Source organism: Rhinoderma darwinii, chromosome 2 (genome assembly GCF_050947455.1).
Source record: "Rhinoderma darwinii isolate aRhiDar2 chromosome 2, aRhiDar2.hap1, whole genome shotgun sequence".
Classification (NCBI taxonomy): domain Eukaryota; kingdom Metazoa; phylum Chordata; class Amphibia; order Anura; family Rhinodermatidae; genus Rhinoderma; species Rhinoderma darwinii.
Genome location: NC_134688.1, coordinates 312,903,897 through 312,926,074, shown reverse-complemented (window position 1 = coordinate 312,926,074; position 22,178 = coordinate 312,903,897). Strand labels below are relative to the sequence as shown.

Sequence of the window (22,178 nt, the reverse complement as noted above, 5' to 3'; positions counted from 1 at the left end):
GGATCTGAAGCTGTATTTATATACTGAACTTTGTTCTGGTGCTGTATGTATGTACTGAGCTTGATTCTGGTGCTGTATTTATGTACTGAGCTTGGTTCTGATCTATTTATGTACTGAGCTTTGTTCTTGTGCTATATTTGAGCTTGGTTCTAGTGCCGTATATATGTCAAAGCTTTGTTCTGGTGTTGTAATTATATAGGATATATTTCTAATAACAAAAATTACAGAGCAAATTGAATTGTTGCAATATATTGTCTATTTAATGGGAATCTGTCAGTTAGTTTCAACCCCTTGAATCCCCCCATGCGGTAATACATGACCTGACAATATTTCCAAACATTCCCCTGAATGTTTTTTTCAGATGCAGCAAAATCGATAATGTCAACTTTTAAGAACAGTTCACGCTGTATGCTAAATACTCTATAAAAGGTCATGGGGCAGTGCCGCTATCCTGAGGTGTCACATAGTCCTGACTCTAAACCCAACTTTTCATGCTTGATTGACATCTTTCTGTCTGTTCTGCATCACTACTAGTACCCTCCAGCTTTCTCGGATGCGCCATTGCCTTGTACTCCATGGGTAGGCACTGCGCAGCAAAGTGTACTCTGCAATGGCGAATTCGCAAGAGTTGGAGGCTGGTAGTGATGTAGAACAGCCAGGAGGATGTCAATCAAGATCTGAGGTGCGCCATTTCAATTTTTGCCTCAGGCAGCAGAAAAGCTTGAATCAGCCCTGGTTGTATGAGAGCACAAAAATAAGGGAATGTGTACACCTTTACAACCAACTTTTTTATTTATTTGGCTCCATTGCATCTGAAGTTAAAAATTAATCAACTTTGAAAATAATTTTGATCAAAGTTTTTTCTACCAGCATGGTTACAGCCTATATAGTCTGACCGTCCAGTTAGGCTTTTTGGAAAGGGGGCTTGGTCTTTAACCCCTTAATAATGTAGGCAATTATCGATTTCTCATTTTCATTATTTCCCTCCAGTTTTATTTAAGCTATAACTTTTTTATTTTTCCGTCGACATAGCCGTATGAGGGCTTGTTTATTGCTGGACAATTTGTAGTTTTTCATGGCACCATTTAATCTAATGAAAAAATAATTATTTGTGTGGTGAAATGGGAAGAAAACAGAGATTCCGCCATAGTTTTTTGGGTTTCATTTTATGGCATTCATCGTGCGGTAAAAATAACATGTTATCTTTATTCTACGGGCTGATATGATTAGGGAGATACCAAATGTATATATTTTTTATGTTTTACCACTTTCAAAGAAAATTAAATTTGTGAAAAATTGGGTTTGTGTCGCCACATTCTGAGAGCCATAATTTTTTTATATTTTCATTGTTTGAGCTGTATGAGGGCTTAGTTTTTGCAGGGTGAGCTGCAGTTTTTATTGGTACCATTTTGAAGTACATGCGACTTTTTAATCACCTTTTATTCATTTTTTTGGGAGAGCTAACTTGTCTAAAAAACACCACAATTCTGGTGTTTTAAATGCTTTTTTGTTACAGAATTTACCCTGTGGTTTAAATAACTTTGTTTCTTATACATTACATTGGGGGAAACAGACCGTGGGTATATGCTGTTGCCACTAGAAAGAATGACACTATGAAATAAAAATGTGACTCCTCCTACAGGATATACCCTGCCCACAGACAGTGAGCTATTCAGTCTAAGCTTAGTGTCGTAGGAGGCAGACACTTCTGCTGATAGCAGCAGAGTCTCTACCAAAAATTTTCTTTTTTATTTTCGTTTATTATTTTATTTTTTTCGTCATGAAGAACTAGGGTCACAGGTTCTCCCCGTGTTTCCCTTTGGTGGGCGCACAGTGTCATATACTCATGCACTGTTGTCCAACCTGCCTTTGAAGACAAGTGAGACAAGATCGCCAGCTCCTCTGTCACCCACCAGCCTTAGGATCACCTCTAACGCCTCCCCCAGTCTCCCCTTAGTAAAGACCGTAACACTGAGGGGGTGCTCCTGCTGGTCAGTACATCTGGGAGATGGAGAGTTGGGTGAGTTATACTAACACCCCCTCCACCAAATCGGACCACCGTTTGTGCACTGTAGGAGTTCGATGGACCAACCTATTCCTGGGGTTTTCTCCATAGTCCTTTCTGCGCTCCCTCAATGCTTTGGGCAGTTAGCGCTGTTTTTTTTGTATGGTTGGCGCCAATACGCCGGCGGCGCCATTTTTTTCTTCATTGCAAAGACGGACGGACGGGGTTGGGAGACTTCACTGTACTATGCCAATAGCGCTCTGGCACGTCTTTTCCCTATTTATCATGGGGAATCAATTCTCTCCCCGGATTGGATGGTCTCCTCAAATGTCCGCCAGCGGCCAATCGTGGAGCTTCATGGGCGAGGCTTCAACATTTCCCTCTGCTATCCTCCATTTGGATGGACGCAGCTGGAACACAAGACCTCCTGAACGGAACTGCTGCTTCTTGCGTCAGGAGGACATCTGACATCTTGAAAGCGGGTAGGATTAGCCTTTGCTTCTTCTATTCCCCTACAGGAGCCCTAGCCTACAGGTGCTGAGTCAGTTTATCTAAGGGAGCATAGTACTTTTCTCACTGTGCTAGTTTTCAGTAATTTTTTACTTCACTAGCAACGCTAGGTGAAGCAGGTATTACTTCTTAATTAGGAGCGCTCTTGGCTACGCAGTTTGAGTGATCTTCTTACTTTTCACTACTTCGGTGGAAGTAACCCTCTCTACTGCCATGTCTGACCCTAAAGGGGTACCCTCATACCAAACTACCTTTGCCATTTATTATGCCTCCTCAAAGTGCAATACAAAATTTTCTTGTCAGTCAACTTCCTTATGTGATGCATACCGACTTCCTAGTCAAATGCCTTTGATCTTAGATAGCTTGAATCTGCCTGGCAACCCCACGCAACCTCTCTCATATAGTGTTCAACACTCTTAGAATCTGGTGCCTTACGCGTAAAGAGCAAAGGGAATTCACTATTCATAGGGCTGAACAAACCCTGGGGCACTTTAAAACATTTTTCTACCTTCCTCCATTATTTAGATATCGGTGCCGTTATATTTGGCGCCTGATATTTAAATAACCCCCTGAACAGTCAACGGTGCATGTACTGGCAAGGGGGGCGTGTTACTATGGCTGTGACACTGTCCAATCAGATACGGACAGTGTTACACCAAGAGCGATTAGTCTTCTGCCGGACTGGCAAGGGGGCGTGTCACTGCTATGGACAGTGTAAGAGCTGTGGAGAGGAGAGCGCGCTCTCATCTCTTCAGCTCGTGCTAGAGATCAGTCTTGTATTGTCTGCCGAACTGGCAAGGGGGCGTGTCTCTGCTACGGACAGTGCAATCGCTCCCCAGCTCTTACATTGTCCATAGAAGTGACATGCCCCCTTGCCAGTTCGGGTGAAAAGACTGCAATCGCACACTCTCTCCTCGCTCTTGCTGTGGCACTGTCCATATCTGATTGGACAGTGTCACATCCATAGTAACACGCCCCCTTGCCAGTACACACCACGTTGACTGTTCAGGGGGTTATTTAAATATCGGGTGCCAAATATAACAGCACCGATATCTAAATAACGGAGGGAGGTATAAATTGTTTTTTAAAGGGTTTGTTCAGCCCTCCCCATTACATGCTGCACTCAGCTGTACATGTATGGGGAGGTGAAAGGTTCTCTTTAAGGTAGGGCCGTGTAAACTAGCGCCAATCAACGAGACTGCTCAGATGAGCTGTTTCTGGCCCTGAAGTCTGGTCTGGTACCTCCTTTCTACCTAGAGAAGTTTTGTCTGATGGTGAATTATCTGATTCGGATTCCGTTGGTAGGGGTTCTACCCCACTTCCCACCTTGGTGGAGGTGCTAATTAGAGCTGTCCGTGACACACTTCTGGTCACTGACTCTAGAACTTCCTCTTCCACTGATTCCATTTCTTTTCTTCAGCCCCAAATTGCTCAGGCTGTTTATCCTGCCCACTCGGAACTAGGGTGCATTGTCTTTAAGGAATGGAAGCACCCGGACAAGAAGTTTTCCCACTCTAGCCATCTGGATGTTTTCTACCCCTTTCAAGAGGGCAATTCTTCCGCATGGGTGAGAACTCAGCGGGAGATACTCCGGTTTCTCACCTAGCCAAGGCTACTACCTTGCCAATGGAAGATTCCATTTCCTTCAAGGATCCCCTGGATCGCCATGTGGACTCCTTTGCTAAAACTACCTATGAGGTCTCGCGCTATGCCCTTCGCCCGATTTTTGCATCTGTCTGGGTTAGCATAGCCGACACTGAATGGGCTCAAAAATTCCATCATGGTCTGCTCCTCAAGAGGAATTAGTCTATCTATCTCACCTGATTGCCAATGCGTCCAAGTATATCTGTGAAGCTGCTCTTGATGCTCTTCCTCTGTCGCTATTCGCAGGACTACCTGGCTCAAGGCTTTGTCCCTCCAAGCGCTCCCTGACTGCTCTATCCTTTTCAGGTTCTCGTTTCTTTGGGTCTTGGTTGGATGAGAATATCTAGGAAGCCACAGGTGGTAAAAGCACCCGTCTTCCTCAGAATAGACCTAAGCGCACTACCCCGACCAAAAAGGTGGGTCTGCTTTTTTGCTCCATTCATGGTTTCTCTAACACCCCTTCATCCAGGCGGCAGGCTAACCAGGATCAGAAGGCCAAACCTTTCTTCAAGACACGGCCCTCCTGGCGCCCCCAACCTCCACCTGCAAAGTTTGGGACTGGCGAGGCCACTTCCGTCTGAAGATGCGCCACCACTTGACTTGCCACGGGTGGGGGGGGCAGGCTTCTGGTTACAAAATCTAATTTGCCAGCCTCCCTCCAGAGTGCATCTTCAGTGCGCTGTTCCACAGTCCCCATCCAGGGCGGCACCCTTTCTTCGAGCAATCGACACTCCTGCTGCTTCAGGGAGCCAGCTCAGGGAGTTAAATGCATGGCTTAAGTCTTGGTGTAGAGGAGAAGGCTTTGGGTTCCTGGAGTACTGGGCTGGCTTTTCATTGAGGTACAAACTGTATTCTGCAGATGATTTGCACCTAAATGGAAGGGGGTCTGGTAAGTAGGTTAGAGAGGGGTCAGACTATATGGGTGGGGAGTGAAATAGACTGTTGGGAGAAGACTATGCAACAGTTTAAAGGAACAGTGTCATCACAAATAATTTTTTTATATGTTAAAGAGGTTAGTGCTTTAATAAAAACGTTTATTTTCATTTGTGTTTTACTGTTTCTTATTTTTACACTTTTTCTTCCCTATGGGGTCTGCCATTTTTTGTTCCATTTCTGTGTGTGTCGATTAACGACACACACAGACATGGAATACGGCAGCCACAGTCCCATAGGGACTGCGAACGGCTCCCGTCCCATTGACTGCCGTGTACGGCGTCTGTGTGGGAACTGCGCATGCGCCGCTCTCACACAGTCCTATTCGAAATTGGCGCCGTCCGGCGCCATTTTCCTGTGGACCGGAAGTCGCGGCCGGACAGTAAGATTACTACTTCCGGTCGCGGCTTCCGGACTTGTGCACATGGAACAGCGGCAGCAAAGGGAGCGGACGGGCCGGAGGGAGCCGCGGCGGCAGGAGCAGGTAAGAGATTTCAATGTATGTTAGTGTTTGTGTGTGTTTACTACTGTATGTAAACCTACTACACTGTGGGTTACCTCAAAAAATGGTGACACACAGTGTAGGAGGTTAAACCTTTCAAACCCCTCGTTTATCCCGGCACTAGCCAGGATAAAGGAGGGGGGGATGCTGAGAGCTCACTAGAGCGAGGGCTTTTAACCCAATGTTGCAATGCTGCAATTTTGGGAACTAGCTCCATCTAGTGACCAAAAATGGGTAGTATTATAAATTAGAAAAAATTTATAATATTTCCTGACTCGCGAAAAAAATAAAAAAAATTTGAACAATGTTTAATCACCCACACACTAAATGTTTAATTTTTTAAAAAAAAACATGTTTTTCTGGCAACACATTCCCTTTAAGGAGATCCTCTCGTTACAAAACAACATTGAAGATAAAAATGCCCAAATAATGTCAAATAGTCACATTTATGATATCGAACGTGACAAATTGAAATGCAAGTTAAAGTGTATGTTCACAAATGCCAGAAGCCTAGAAAGCAAAATGGGGGAGCTCGAGGCCTTGGTACTGGAGGAACATATTGATATAATTGGTGTTGCTGAAACTTGGATAGACTCTTCACATGATTGGGCTGTAAATCTACAGGGTTCTACACTATTTTGGAACGACAGGGCAAATAGGAAAGGTGGTGGTGTATGTCTGTATGTGAGAAGTGATATGAGGAGAGTGTGAAATAGGCAATAGTTGGTGAAGATTGTGAGGAGGTTGGAACCTTGTGGGTGGAATTACAAAGGAGAATAAACACTGAAAAAATAACTTTTGGTGCAATCTATAGACCCCCCCAATATATCTGGGGACATGGAAGGCCAGCTATATAAACAGATGGAGCAGGCTGCACAGGCAGGTACTGTAGTGATAATGGGAGATTTTGATTACCCAGATATTAATTTATGTCATGGTTCGGCTACTACTCCCATGGGGAGGCATTTGACACTGCCCCTATTAGATGTCTAATGGGTAAATTAAGGACTATAGGTTTAGATAGTATAGTTTGTAATTGGATTCTAAGTTGGCTCAAGGACCGTATCCAGATAGTTGTGGTCAATAATTCCTACTCTGAATGGTCACTGGTTATAAGTGGTGTACCCCAGGGTTCCGTGCTGGGAACACTATTATTTAACTTATTTATTAATGATATAGAGGATGGGATGACACCAAGCTATGGACACAAATGTGAAAAATTTTTTGTAACAGCAGCTCTCCTCCGAGACTTTTGTGGAATGATCAATATCTTTGCCGGCTGCCACCCACTGCGGTCCCTTGGTGGATGAATCCTCCTTGCAGGGAACAAATATGTAATGAGATGAGTAAAAGATGCAGTATAATGTGTGGTATCGGTGCCAGGCTTTGAAGGAAAAAAGGTTCTTTAAGGTATTTTTCGCAAAGGTACTCTTTATTGGAACGACAACGCGTTTCTGGACTGGACCGGTCCCTTCGTCAGGTCTGTAACACTGTTTGCACGTGCAAAGTGCTTTCATTTGTAGTGAAAAAAAGCCATAGAAAACCCAGTGTAGGGCAGTTGTATTTCACATTTAAAGTTGTACAAGTGGGTGGGGGGAATGACACACCATATAGCGTAATACATTCCGTTTTACAGATGTCTAAATTAACAAAATATTGTTCATTTCCGCAGTCTTCGGACATTGCGAGCATGAGAATACTAGCAGGTAGTATAAAGACCTCAGCTAAAAAAAGACAATGATTTAATAGATGAACAAAAGAATAACTGCACATTGTTAAATGCATAATGATATGAATGGAATATTTTGTTAATTTAAGCATCTATAAAACTGAATTTATTACGCTATATGGTGTGTTATTCCCCCCACCCACTTATGCATCTGGGTACCAACCATCTGCATGCATCATATGTCTTAGAGGGAGCTACACTGGGAGAGTCACTTGTTGAGAAGGATCTGGGTGTACTTGTAGATCATAATCTCAATAACAGCATACAATGTCAATCAGCTGCTTCTAAGGCTAGCAAGATATTGCCGTGTATTAAAAAATGCATGACTCGCGGGACAGGGATATAATATTACCACTTTACAAAGCATTAGTGCGGTCTCATCTAGAATATACAGTTTAGTTCTGAGCTCCAGTTCATAGAAAGGATGCCATGGAGTTGTAAAAAATACAAAGACGAGCAACTAAACTAATAAGGGGCATGAAGAATCTAAGTTATGAGGAAAGTTTAAAAGAATTAAACCTATTTAGCCTTGAAAAGAGATGACTAATGGGGGGACATGATTAACTTATATAAATATATGAATGGCCCATACAAGAAATATAATGAAAACCTGTTCCATGGAAAACACCCTCAAAAGACAATGGGGCACTCCCTCCGTCTGGAGAAAAAAAGGTTAAATCTGCAGAGGCGACAAGCCTACTTTAGGCCTGGTTTACATGAGCGTGTGCGTTTTGCGCACGCAAAAAACGCGGCGTTTTGCATGCGCAAAAGGCACTTAACAGCTCCGTGTGTCATCAGCGTATGATGCGCGGCTCTGAGATTTTCGCTCAGCCGCCATCATTATGACACTCCGTTTGGATGTTTGTAAACAGAAAAGCATGTGGTGCTTTTCTGTTTGCATTCAGAGTTTGACAGCTGTTGTGTGAATCACGCTGTTCACACGGAAGTGCTACCGTGTGACCTGCGTGATTTTCACGCACCCATTGACTTCAATCGGTGCGTGATGCGCGAACAGCGCACAAATATAGGATATGACGTGAGTTTTTTTCAGCGGACTCACGCTGAGCAAAACTCACGGACTGTCTGCATGCCCCCATGATTTACATAGGTCCGTACGACACGCGTGAAAAGCACGCGCGTCGCACGGACGTATATCACGCTCGTGTAAACGAGGCCTAACTGAGACAACTGTTAATCTGTGGAATAGCCTACCACAGGAGCTGGTCACTGCAGGAACAGAAGATGGCTTTAAAAAAGGCTTAGATAATTTCCTAGAACAAAAAAATATCTCTATGAATGTGTAGAATTTTTGTTTCATCCCTTCCCTTTTTCCCAACCCTTGGTTGAACTTGATGGACATATGTTTCTTATTACAACCGTACTGACTATGCAACTATCATTCCGGTACCCTTGAACCAAAGGTTCCAGCGTTTTTTATTCCAACTTCTTGTCATCCCCAAAAAGGACCGTTCGATTCGGCCCATACTGTATCTCAAGCACCTCAAGGCACATGTTTCAGTCCATCATTTTCTAATGGAATCTCTCCGATCTGTCCGCTTCCATAGAACAGGGAATTTCTTTCTTCTGTGGACATCAAAGACGCATATCTACATGTACCTATCTGCACTTCTCATCAGCGCTTCCTGCGTTTTGCGGTACTGTCGCGTCATTACCAATTTGTGGCCCTTACTTTTGGCCTAGCCATGGCCCCACGAGTGTTCACCAAAGTTCTCCATGTTGTGATGGTGTTCCTTCGCACCAGTGGGATGTCGGACATCTTGTACCTGGACGATATCCTAATCGAATCTCCCTCCAAGAGGAGCAATGAGATGGCCCTCCAGATCACTCTGGACACTCTGATTCAGTTCAGTTGGAACATTAATCGGTCCAAGTCTTGCCAATCTCCTTTTTACAAATCCTTTTTTTGGGGGTCGCCATTGACACTCACTTGGCGAAGGTGTCCCTTCCTATGGAACGTCGTCTTATTCTTCTGCATGGGATTCGTTCACACATACGGCTCTGCCGACTTCACTTCGCCCCTGCAGGCGGGTGCTCGGGACTATGGTGGCCTCTATTCGAGGCTTTTTCATTTTCACTGTTCCACACGCATCCTCTGCAGCGGGCGATCTTCTCCTAGTGAGACGTATACCTTGCAGTCACTAGTTTTGAAATGCCTTCTTCCCCTCCATGGTTCGTCGCTCGCTTCGGTTCTGGATCAATTCTCCGGCCATAGCCCGAGGGCGCTCCTTCCCCCACTGAACTGGCTGATCCTCTCCACGGATGCCAGCCTCAAGGTATGGGGGCAGTGCCGCCATCAGGAATTTATAGGCCCCATACAGCCAAGATGTCTGGGCCCCCCTCCATTACTGGGGTGGACAACGGAAAGTGTGGCGCCCATGTTTGTACGTTATACGCGTTAGCCGATTTTGATGCTGATGTCAACTACAGTGAACTAAACCATGGAGCACGCAGTGACCGGTTAATGCCCTGGATTTTGTTACATTTAGCCAAAACGTATCCCACTGTAAGGCATATAGTAGGTAATAGAAGAGGGGCCACCAATCACATGTGTAATATGTGAAAGACCACATTGGTGTGCACCACCTAGGTAAGTATGTACAATTTGGGGAAAGTGAGAAAGGAAAGTATGTGGTCTTATAATATATAACTTTTATAAAATAGAGAATATGTGATAAAAGTTCCAGTGGTGCAATTGGGTATGTGTGAGTGACTCCCAAACTCACATACCCTGTAGGCCAAATAAACAGTGTGGTATATGTATATCACTGTTACTATAACCCCAATATGAATAGCACGTGATTGCTGTGCTACCATGCAGTTGGCATGCAGCACTGTCTAAATGAGGTCCAGACAGTGTGATCTCCCACAGCAGCGCTCCCTGGGAAAGCAGAGCAGCAATGTGGGGGATGCCGTCTGGATCTGGTGCCCAACCACTTTGGATGAAATGTGATTCTTCAGCGGCGCCCCAGTGAGGCAGAGCTGAGGCAGCGGTGCAGGACATTCATCCGGAGTGGTTGGCTGGAGTCTGGATGGAGCAAACCCCCACCGCAGCGCTCTGCCTGGGTCAGCAGAGCGGCAGTGCGGTGGGTGCCGTCTGTAACTAGAAAGTGGCAGGGGCGAGAGATTCTCGCTGGATCGTGCCTGGCCGGTATCCCCACGGACAGGTAGTCGGCTGCAGCGGCCCCACAACAGGCAAGGTGGGGCGGCGATGCAGGAGAGACCCTCCGGGGTGGGACGCCGGAGATTATATTAGGGTCCTGCAGAAGGTGAAGGCAGGTGAGGGCTGAATTACGCTCTACTGCTAGGATAGAGCCAGGCGAGGTTGCGTTCAAGTGTCGCGAGACCTTTCGAGTACATGTGCAGAACACCTGATAGCCTGTCCGATTGTGGCAGTGAGGTTAGCTGTGTACAAACTAGTAATGTACTGCATAGCTAGAGGCCATGTTATTGCACATTAGAATATTAAAAATACTGAGCACCTGATGCGCGTTTTGCCAGCATTCTGGCTTCTTCTAGCAGTGGGGGACCCCCATTTCACTACCCTATAAATAGGGTCAAAAATGATTGACAGCCTAATCGGCCAATCAGAAAGTCTGAAACACAAATTGATGTGTAGTTCATGTCAGAGTAATGAGCAACTAAATTAAATAAGAAATTGGTCTAATATAGTTCCGGACGGCACCCACCACACTACAGCGGGGGTTTTTACTCCGTCTGGACTCGAGCCAACCACTCTGGACGATTTGTCCTGCATCGCTGCCTCAACTCTGTCTTGCTGGGGTGCCACTGCAGCATCACATTTCGTCCGAAGTGGATGGGCATCAGCTCCAGATGGCATCTCCCACATTGCTGCTCTGCTCTCCCCAGAGAGCGCCGCTGTGGGAGATCGCACTGTCTGGACCTCATTCAGACAGTGCTGCATGCCAACTGTACTGTAGCACAGCAATCATGTGCTATTCACATTGTGGTTATAGTAACAGTGATATACCACACTGTTTATTTGGCCTACAGGGTATGTGAGTTTGGAGGTCACTCACACATACCCAATTGCACCATTGGAACTTTTATGACTTATTGTCTATTTTAAACGTACAAATAAAAGTTATATATACACTTTCCTTTCTCCCTTTCCCAAAATTGTACGTGTAAAGGCATATAGTAGGATATGTCGCCTAGGTAGTGGAGCTTTCCCAGAGCTGGAGTCCCCGGGCAAATCTTCTACTAGCACTCTGCCCAGGGTCTCTGGGGCTGTTCCTCATGTCACGGACCGAACACGGTCATGTGAATTAGGCCTTAGGGTAAGTTCACACATAGCGTAAATACTGAGGTTTTTCCGCAATGAATGCGTTGCGGAAAATCTGCAGCAAATATAGTAGCAGCAAAGTGGATGAGATAAAACAAATCTCACCCACATGCTGCGTAAATACTGACCGGAAATAACGCTCAGAAATTGACCTGCGGTGCGGAATTTTATTCCGCAGCATGTCATTGTATTTACGGAATTGCTGCTTATTTGTTTCGGATTTTCTCCATTGAATTCAATGGGGAGGTAAAAGCCGCAACAAATAGCAGTTGTTGAGTTTTTTTGCAGCGATTTCGCTGCAGAAAATGAAACGCATAAAAGAAAAATCCGATACTTACCCAGGAGTCTGTGTTTCTTCCTCCCTCCAGCGCGGGCTCCTGGGATGATGTTTCATCCCATGTGAATGCTGCAGCCTATCACAGAATGTAGTAGCAGTCTCCTGGGATGAAGCATCATGCTAGCAGGCGGCCTATCTGAATCACCGGAGCAGCACTCGCAGCGCTGCAGTGATGGCTGAGGCTTCCAGGATCCTGATCTGGTCAAAAGCTCATGCTCTGTCTCTCACAGCAGTTCACATTCATGGGATTGACAATGGATCACAGGCTTCCTCAGTCGCGAAACGCTGGATCCCGGGGAGTGGTCTCTTCACCAAGACGTTTCAACCAAATTTGTCTCATCTGGACGTGGACATGTTGGCCTCCAGGTTCAATCGCGAGGTTCCCTGCTTCATCTCCCGAGCTTGGTATCCAGAGGCCTGTTCCGTGGAGGCTCTCATTGTGTCACGGTTGGACTTCAGTCTCCTGTACATTTTTCTTCCTCTGCCTCTCCTGTCACGGCATCTCCGATGACTCAAGTCGGATGGGATTCCTGCCATTCTGGTGGCCCCCGAATTGGCTGTGCCGCTGTTTGTACGCGGAACCTCTTGTCAACCCTGTTGGCTGACGTTCCATGGCCCTTACTCTCTTCCACCAGAATTTAAGGTTGCTACATTAAATGGCATGGCTGTTGAAGCCACTGTTCTAAGGGCTCGTGGTTTTTCGTAGAGTGTTATCCTCACTATGCTTAAAGAGGCTCAGTCACCACATTATAAGTGCCCTATATTGTACATGATGTGATCGGCACTGTAATGTAGATTACAGCAGTGTTTTTTATTTAGAAAAACAATCATTTTTGACGGAGTTATGACCTATATTAGCTTTATGCTAATGAGTTTCTTAATGAACAACTGGGCGTGTTTTACTTTTTAGTCAAGTGGGCGTTGTACAGAGGAGTGTATGACGCTGACTAGTCAGCGTCATATACAGTACTTCCCTCCATTCATTTACACAGCAAATAGCATTATAGCTATATCGCTATGTACAGCCACATAAACACACTATAACGTTACTGCAGTATCCTGACAATAAATATACATTACCTCCAGCCAGGACGTGATGTGTGTTCAGAATGCTGACCACTTCTGTAGCGTCTGTGAGAGACTACAGCACAGCACAGCAAGGTCTCGCTGTAAATTACAGTTTACAGCGTAATCTCGCGAGACTACGCCTGCTATGCTGTAAATCACAGAGAAGTGCAGAGAAGTGGTCAGGATTCTTAATACACATCCCGTCCTGGCTGGAGGTAATGTCTATTCATTGTGAGGACACTTGATTAACATTAATGTGTGTGTATGTGGCTGCACATCTTGTTCTAGTAAGAACACGATGCTGCTGTGCAAATGAATGGGGAGAAGTGTATGATGCTGATTGTTTAGCGTCATACACTTCTCTCCACAACGCCCACTTGGTCAAAAAGTAAAACACGCCCAGTTGGTCATTAAGAAAGTCATTAGCATAAAGCTAATATAGGTCATAACTCTGTCAAAAATTATCGTTTTTCTAAAAAAAAAACACTGCTGTAATCTACATTACCGCGCCGATCACATCATGTACAAGATAGGGCACTTATAATGTGGCGACAGAGCCTCTTTAAGGCCGGAAATTCCTCTTCAGCACACATCCATCATCGTACATGAAAGGCTTATGTTGGTTGGTGTGAGGATCGTAAGCTTCCCCCCTTGCGTTTTTTCCTTGTCCAGGATTCTATCCTTTTTACATCGGGGTATGGATCATATTTTAGCTCTAAGTTCCCTGAACGAGCAAGTGTCTGCTCTTTCCATCTTGTTCGGTCTCCTATTGGTGTCTGACATTGAGACTTTTTTTGCAGGGGGGCTCGTGCGGTCCCCCCTTATCGTCCTCTGATTCCCTCGTGGGATCTGAATATTGGTTTTGTATGTCTTAGGGTAAGGCCACACAGAACGGCCCTGACAGGGTCGCAACGCGGCTAACAACCGCGCCGGCACCATGTTCAGTGCGGCTGTCAAACAGCCTGTTAGTGGCTGCATGTTAACGCGGGTAAACCGTCCCTTTATCTGCAAAATCGTGCGGCCATGAATTAATACACCCTTTATGGCCGCACGATTTAGCAAATTACAACAACTTCCCTCCTATTCATTCTCTATGGCAGCGCCGGAAAAAGCCGAACACTGCACTCGGCTATCTCCGGCGCTCCCATAGAGAATGAATGGAGCGGCAGTGCGCATGCACATGTAACCAGAATACCTCTTAACGAGGTATTTGTCAGCCGCTCCTACACAGTGCCAGCAGATTTCCTGCAGTCAGATTCCCTCTTCATCCTCCTAGAGGGTCCCAGGAAGAGTTTGGCGGCTTCTAAGGACATTATTGCTCGATGGATTTGGATGATTTTTCTTGAGGCTTAACTCGTCCGGGGAAGGGTTCCCCCTTTCCGGGTCATGGCCCACTCTACCAGAGCGGTTGTGGCTTCCTGGGCTGTGCACCATCAGGCCTTTGCCCTTCAATTTGCAAGGCGACCACAAGGTTTTCTTTGCACACCTTTGTGAATTTCTACCAGGGTCGCAAGTTATTGCAGGCATCTGTGAAATTGCTGACCATGTTCTGTGTTCTGTTCCCACCCCTGGGGACTGCTCTAGGAAGTCCCACGGTCTGTGTCGCCCAATGTAATAAATAAGAAAACAGGATTTTTTGAGTACTCACCGTAAAATCCTTTTCTTGTCCAGTTCATTGGGTGATACAGCTCCCACTTAGTTGTTTTCAATTTTTTTTTGTATCTAAGGATGTCAGTTTTAAGGATTGCCCTCTCGTGTCTTACGTTGTATCTATTTCTCCTACTGCTTGTTGACAGACTGAATAGCTCATTGTTTGTGGGCAGGGTATATCATGTAGGAGGACTCACTTTTTTATTTCATAGTGTCAAGCCTCCTAGTGGCAACAGCATATACCCATGGTCTGTGTCCTCCAAGATACAGGTCAAGAAAAGGATTTTACAGTGAGTACTCAAAAAACACCCTGTTATTGTAATAGTTCGGACTTTCACCTTGAACGAGCGATCTTTGGATTGCTTACACTATAAACTGGAAAACTAATGTATTGCAGTATGTCGTGATTTTGACAGGCTTCAATTAGAAGCGCAAATATTTACTAAGTCTCCAGGCTGCCATGATAACCATCTGAACCACAGCCCATCGCATTGTGGGCGGGCTGATGGGCTGTCTAATGGGGCCTCCCCTTTATCTAAAGGCTTGGATGCTGCGGTCGCTGTTGACCATGGCATCTAAGTCTAAGGTTAAACAGGCGGAAACAAAGAGATCTTGGATTCCGGTCATTGCAGTGAGGTTTCTGAAGTGATGGGAAGGCTGGGAAGGGCCAAAAACAGTGTCCTTTCCCACTCTGGTAATGCTAGGCTGCGGCTCCTTTATTGTATCTGGGTGGTTATGAAAAATATAATTGATAAAAACTACGTGGGGTCCGCCCCATTTTCATAACTAGCCAGATACAATAAAGCAGCAGCAGGCTAACATTACCAGGGTGGGAAGGGCCCATTTTTTGGCCCTTCCCAGCCTCATAATACCAGTCTGTGGCCACCCCAGTGCCTGACCATCACTTCAGATGGTTGAGTACTTGATTGTACCTGACTTTCCTGGTGGTATGATTGGTACCGGGTAATAATTGGGGTTTACTGCTAGCATTTTTACTGGCCAACACTAAGCCCCGCCTTAGTAAAGGACGTCATCAAACAGACAACTGCCATTACTAAGGCCCTAATAAAGTATTAAAAAAGCACAGAGGCATAAGTTTACATTTTTTATTGAAGTAAAATCTCCCCACACAACCCTCGTTAACCGTTTTATTAAAAAAACCGTAGATCATTGCAGACGACATAATCAAAACCGTCCAGCAGAACCTGCAAAACAAAAAAAAATTAAGTTAATAGTATGACAAATAAATGAAGATAAGGATACGCAAACATCTCAACAGGATAAAAAATTATGACAGAATGGAGTTAGAGGCAAATCAGAAAAATAAGCCCTTTCAACTCACCCCTGTAGCTCGACGTTTCAAACTTAAACATAATCTCAATGTTGGGGAGCTCACGGGTTGGGCTATTTACCATTTATCTATGGGGATTAGAGGAGGAGATGTGGACAACTTCCTACTAAGAGAGAAGAGCAGGTGGATCTATATGATGCAGTCCGGGAGTCCTAATGGACTAAATGAGCCATTCAATTTTGGATGCTTTCTGTAATTATGTATAGGCATGCAACATCAGTACCTAGGTATATATATATATATATATATATATATATATATATATATATATTAATATATGGGTATACATAACTGCCTGTCCTATTTAGGACCTCCTGATCCATCTCACTTAGCTTTGACTGTAACTGTATATAGTTAAAACCTTACTGTTTTCCCCAATTGAAATTACAAACGGTATATTTGTCCTGTTACTCTGGTAGTAATAATTGACTGACATAAAATGTTTGCTTGGTGTAGGTAACACAAATTTAATAAAACAAAAACTTATATACAAAGTAATACAATCATATAATTGTTGTGACACAAAAAAAATAGTTCACACCATAAAAACTTATATAAAAAGTAATAAAATAATATAATTGTTGTGACACAATAAATAGTCACACAACTGTTGTTAATATAAAAAAAAATGTGATCAAAAATAATGTTAGCAAAATTCAAATAAAACCCAAAATTAAAATAAAAATGTATTGAATCTGCTAATAAACCCTGTAAAATATATGTTTTTTTAAAATATTCAGGCGTTACATCTAAATATCGGTAGGTCTTTATACCCATGGGTAATAATCCCTTTTTGTTAATTACTTTAGACACTGTTAGCTCCAACCCTGTGGGAGTTTTTTTTAATCAATTAAACACTGTTTTTTAAATATTCAATTGCGATTGACTGACAGCTGTTCATCACAATTCTGAACATAAAGGACGCGAGAAACTGAGCGGCCATGTCCCTAGAAGAAGCTGACTTATGTCAGCGAAACGTGCGTCGGGACATATCCGGTTTTACATCAGGGAACGATAATACAATCTGAAGGGAAAGATTATTGTGGTTAAATACCTGCTGGTGAACGATCACCAGGCAGGGAAATACATCCTTGTAGTGGTACTGCTGGACGCCGCTCACGGAGCGACGTGTAAACACACACAGAGTGGTTTAAACTTACAGCTGAATATCAGCTGAGCTGCTCACAGCGCTTGAACAGCGTGTGAGCAGTGAATCAGACAGCAGACTTACTGCCTTAGCTTTCGGCGTCCCACCTGCTGCTAGGCAACGTGCTCTTTGCAATTCCTGGAGAGAGGGGCAGCGTTCCTTAAAGGGGTTGTCCGAGATTTAATGACTATGTGTTAATGCTTGTAATTTCTAAATGTAAATACATTTGTAATATACTTACATTTTCCAAAGTGGCCCCGTTTCCAGATCATGCTGTGGGGTACTTGACGGGTGACGTCACTCTCTGCACTCGACGCTTTGTTGATCTTGAATTCTTTGTCGGACAACCCCTTTAAGCTGCTCTCATCGCTACATATGTTGCCAGATATTCACATCAAAATATCTAAGTGTTACTGGTGCTAATTTTAACAAAAGTACTGGCTCAGTTGCCTTGCATCACATCTTACCAGACTGCTACAATTAATGAGGTTGCTGACAATAAAATTAAATAAAACAAAGCACATATTTATATTGAGCAGTGACAATTGAATTTAGTCTGTTGTCTGTGACACACTTTACTACACTAATGTGTGCAGCTGGCTGCATAATGACACTTAGTGAGACATATTAAATATATCACTGAGCATAGTCTATGCAATTAGATATTGACTCATTTCATTAGCCAACCCAGTGTCACATTACAGTGGCGTGCTCCGGGGATATTAACATTACCATATGGTGTGCCCCTCTGTGCACCCCACTGTAAATATCTGATATTTGATGTATGCACCTTTCCCTTTCTATTTCCATTCAACTACTCCCATCACATACAGGTTGAATGGGATCTGTTAATTTCATGTGTACTCAAAAGAGGAACTGTTCACCCCATCCCTGCTAGGTATACCATACCTCTCTAAGCTGGTAATTTTATTATTTTTTCTATTCAAAGAGATACATTGATTTTTATGCTTCTTGCCCTTCTCTTCTCTACCTCTTCCCCTTCCTTTTTCATTTGTTTAAATTTAGTTTGGTGGTGTACATCAGGGCAAAATTGGAAGCATTAAGAGTCCTCAAGAGGAATTTCCATTACTATACTCACCTACAGCAGTCTTCTGTCTTCTCCCCAAATACACGCCGTGTAAACCTATCAAGTGAAAAGTCATTCACCACAGGGTCTCCCTCTTGACTTTCATAATTCTTAGCATTTTGGTGTGTCCTATAGCTGCGGTTATCAGCACATCCTACAATTGTAGAATCACTTAAAAAATAAAGCTTGTCAATGCTTGGCAATTTGAAGACACCTCTTCCTGGCTTGTAGCCAAAAAAAAGGAGGGGGTGAGCAGGGCCGGCGTTAGGATAGATTGCACCTCATACAAAATTATCTTTTGGCGCCCCACCCCATCATAAAAAAGTATAATGCCCCCTACAGTATAATGCCTCTTTAGTTACCCCTATATAGTATAATAATAATATTTAATAATATAATATATTATAACCCCTTCAAGGACACAGTATTTTGTCCTCTAATTGTGCCCACACAGTATTATGCCCCCTAAGTGCCCCCTGTATTGCCCCCCTGTAGTACCCCTACACAGTATATTGTCCGCTTAGTGACCCCCACACAGTATAATTCCCCCTCCCCTGGCTGCCACACACAGCTCCCTCTTGTAGCTAGTCCCCCCTGTAGATTGTGCCATACATCCTCCCTGTAGACAGTGCCATAATCCACCACCTCCTCCTTTTAGATCGTGCCATACAGCCCCCCACCTCCCCTTGTAGACAGTGCCTCCAAACAAACATAAAATTGTACTCACCTAGGCCCCGTTCCCACGGACAAACTGAGCTGCTCCCCGACGGGGTCTTTGCGTAAGCCCGCGTGTTCCTATAGCCCAGTACAGAGTCTCCCGACCTTTTCGGACCACTGGAAAAATAACATTTCCACAGGGCAACCCTACCAAAATTTTTTTAGAGAAAGACAGAAAATGGCTAAAAACAAGCACTACACTAGTAGGGTATGTCCACACAGCGTTTTTTTTGTAAGACAAAAAAAATCTACCTCAAAATTCCTTAGCCGTTGAAGCTAATGCAAAAGACGAAGGCAAAAAAGCACCAAACGAGCACCGCAGGTATTATCTGCCTCATATTCATTTCAATTGGAGGTCAGAGGTGGAAACCACTTGAAGACTTTCAGCCCCCCACTCATAGTAAAATAACTATCAGCCCCCCACTCACAGTAAAATGACCATCAGCCCCCCACTCACAGTAAAATGACCATCAGCCCCCCACTCACAGTAAAATGACCATCAGCCCCCACTCAAAGTAAAATGACCATCAGCCCCCACTCACAGTAAAATGACCATCAGCCCCCCACTCACAGTAAAATTACCATCAGCCCGCCACTCACAGATTCCCCCTGTAAATAGCGCCACACAGCCCCCTATAGATAGTGCCACAAATCCCCTTGTAGATAGTGCCACTCACGGATTGCCCCTGCAGATAGTGCCACACAGCCCACTGTAGGAAGTGCCACACAGCCCCCTTGTAAGTAGCGCCACACAGCCCCTTGTAAGTAGTGCCACACAGCCCCTTGTAGGTAGTGCCACTCAGACCCCTGTAGATAGTGCCCCAAAGCCCCTTGTAGTTAGTGCCACACAGTCCCCTTGTAGGTAGTGCCACACAGCCCCCTGGTAGGTAGTGCCACACAGCCCCTGGTAGGTAGTGCCACACAGCCCCCTGGTAGGTAGTGCCACACAGCCCCCTTGTAGGTAGTGCCACTGAGTGAAGAAGCGCCCGGGCGGAAAGGCAGCTGCTGAGTTGCCGTGCCTGAGCGCTTCTAAAACAAGCAGGGGAAGGGAGCCAGCGCAGCACCCCCTTCCACCTGCTGGAGGGATGCGCCCTGTGCAATGGCACAGGTCGTACACCCCTAAGGCTGGCCCTGAGGGTGAGTGACCCTCCCACATTTACAGCAGCTGTGAGTCCGGTTGCTTTGCCTGATTCACATTTCTGTAATTCTGGGTAGTTCTCTCCCTGGTGGCCAACATAGGAAAACATGTCAAATTATTATTTCATTTTTAATACTTCCTACCTTGTGGAAGAAAAAAAGATACACCAAAAAGCGGGGAAAAAAATGTAATAAAAATAAGTAACTTACAAAACAAATGTTTTATTTGCGACATATTGCCCTTAAGACATTGATTTAGAATATTTACAGTATGGTTTGGTTCTATATTCCAACATGTTCATTATATTATCTGTTTCCCCTATATGGATATCTAGGTTATTTCACGTAATGAATTAATGTTGGAAGAAACTCGAAACACCATTACAGTGCCTGCATCTTTTATGCTACGGATGTTAGCATCACTAAACCATATCAGAGCAGGTAAGCTCTACTAAGGAAAACAGATGTAAATAACTTTTTATTGCTTTACTTATACAGGTATGGGACAATGTGAATCTCCAAAGCAGTATTTCATGCATCATGCTTATTATGTTATTTTTAAAGTATACATTGTATGTAGTCAATGTTTATATACTTGTTTAAGTTGCATATATAAAGTGTCATTAGCAGTTTTTAATACTTAAAAAAATATCGCCATTCACAAAATTCTGTCTAGGAATAAAGACTAACACCAATGTGACCTCAGCTTATAAATAAAGAAAAACACTATTGGGACATCTCTGGGCAGTTATTGTTACGATTTATTCCTTTCCAAACAATCATAAATAACAAATGCATTAAAAACGAAACTATCTTTTTCAATCCTGCTAATATCATCATTGGCATAGATTATTGCAATTGTTGATGAAATATGTGTGCTACGAGTGAAATTTATAGTTGTGTAGTACTCCTTGTTTAATCCAATCTTCATAGCTGACTGTACGGTGCTCCAGTCCCAATAGGGCTGCTGATGGAGGGGCATGTGACCAGACCTGTCCATCAGTTCTCTCCGTTGAAGAACACTGCACGCAGCACTGGGCTTTCGCTAGTTTCCCTTGCTGTATACAGTGTCATTCATTGGAGGACGCAGATGGCCAGGTCTGGTCACATGCCCCTCCATCTGCAGCCATGTTGGGACCAGAGCGCTGTGCAGTCAGCTATGAAGATTGGACTTAAAAAGGGGGCGCACCCAGGGGCGAATTAAGGGTAACATGGGCCCCGGGCACATTTTCTTCAGGTCTGGGCCCCCCCCCCCCAAACTCCGAGGACGCTGTACTGTATGTATTTGCAGATTTCTGTTTAGGCGGCCACAGACCTGGCACGGTTTTAATTTAGCTGTAAAAGCGGAATGAGCCATATAGAAGAAAGAAAGCAGAATACTTTGAGACACTGAAGTGGTCAGGAGCTTTATAACTTTTTTATTTTTACGTCAAAGGAGGGGTGTGTGAAGGATTATTTTTTTGCAGGAGGAATTATAGTTTTTATTGGCACCATGTAAAGTACCATATAATGGGTGAATTGGAAAAAACTGAGATTCCCCCATGGTTTTTTGGATTTAGTTTTTACTGTATATATTTACCTTCTCTTAAGGTAAAAGTAGATTTAACATATACTTTTACCTTAAGAGAAGGTAAATATATACATACCCAGAACCAAGCTCAGCACATATATACAGCCCCAGAACCAAGCTCAGTACATATATACAGCACCAGAACAAAGCTCAGTACATATATACAGCACTAGAACCAAGCTCAGTACATATATACAGCCCCAGAACCGAGCTCAGTACATATATACAGCACCAGAACAAATACAGTTCAGTACAGAGATCATTTGCAAATTCATTTAAACGCCTGCTATATAAATTTGTACATCATAAAACGACAGCTCCCAGTATAGCCTGAACAATGGTTAGGATATGCTGGGAGTTTCTGTTTAACAAAAAGAATGCTACCATCTGTCATCTCGCTGCAGATGATACAGTGACTACAGTACTGATCAGTCACAGGTAGAATAAACATATTGAGTGACTCACCG

General features: G+C 44.1%; 1 protein-coding gene across 4 annotated transcripts in view; it reads left to right on the top strand.

Moving 5' to 3' along the window:
• DCAF6 (DDB1 and CUL4 associated factor 6) overlaps positions 1–22,178 on the top strand; it is a 712,682-nt gene that overhangs the window by 670,769 nt on the left and 19,735 nt on the right. For all 4 annotated transcript variants that reach the window (XM_075853536.1, XM_075853533.1, XM_075853534.1 and 1 more), the window contains one exon: positions 20,477–20,582. In XM_075853536.1, the coding sequence (XP_075709651.1) occupies positions 20,477–20,582 (106 nt within the window). The remainder of the gene's footprint in view (positions 1–20,476; positions 20,583–22,178) is intronic.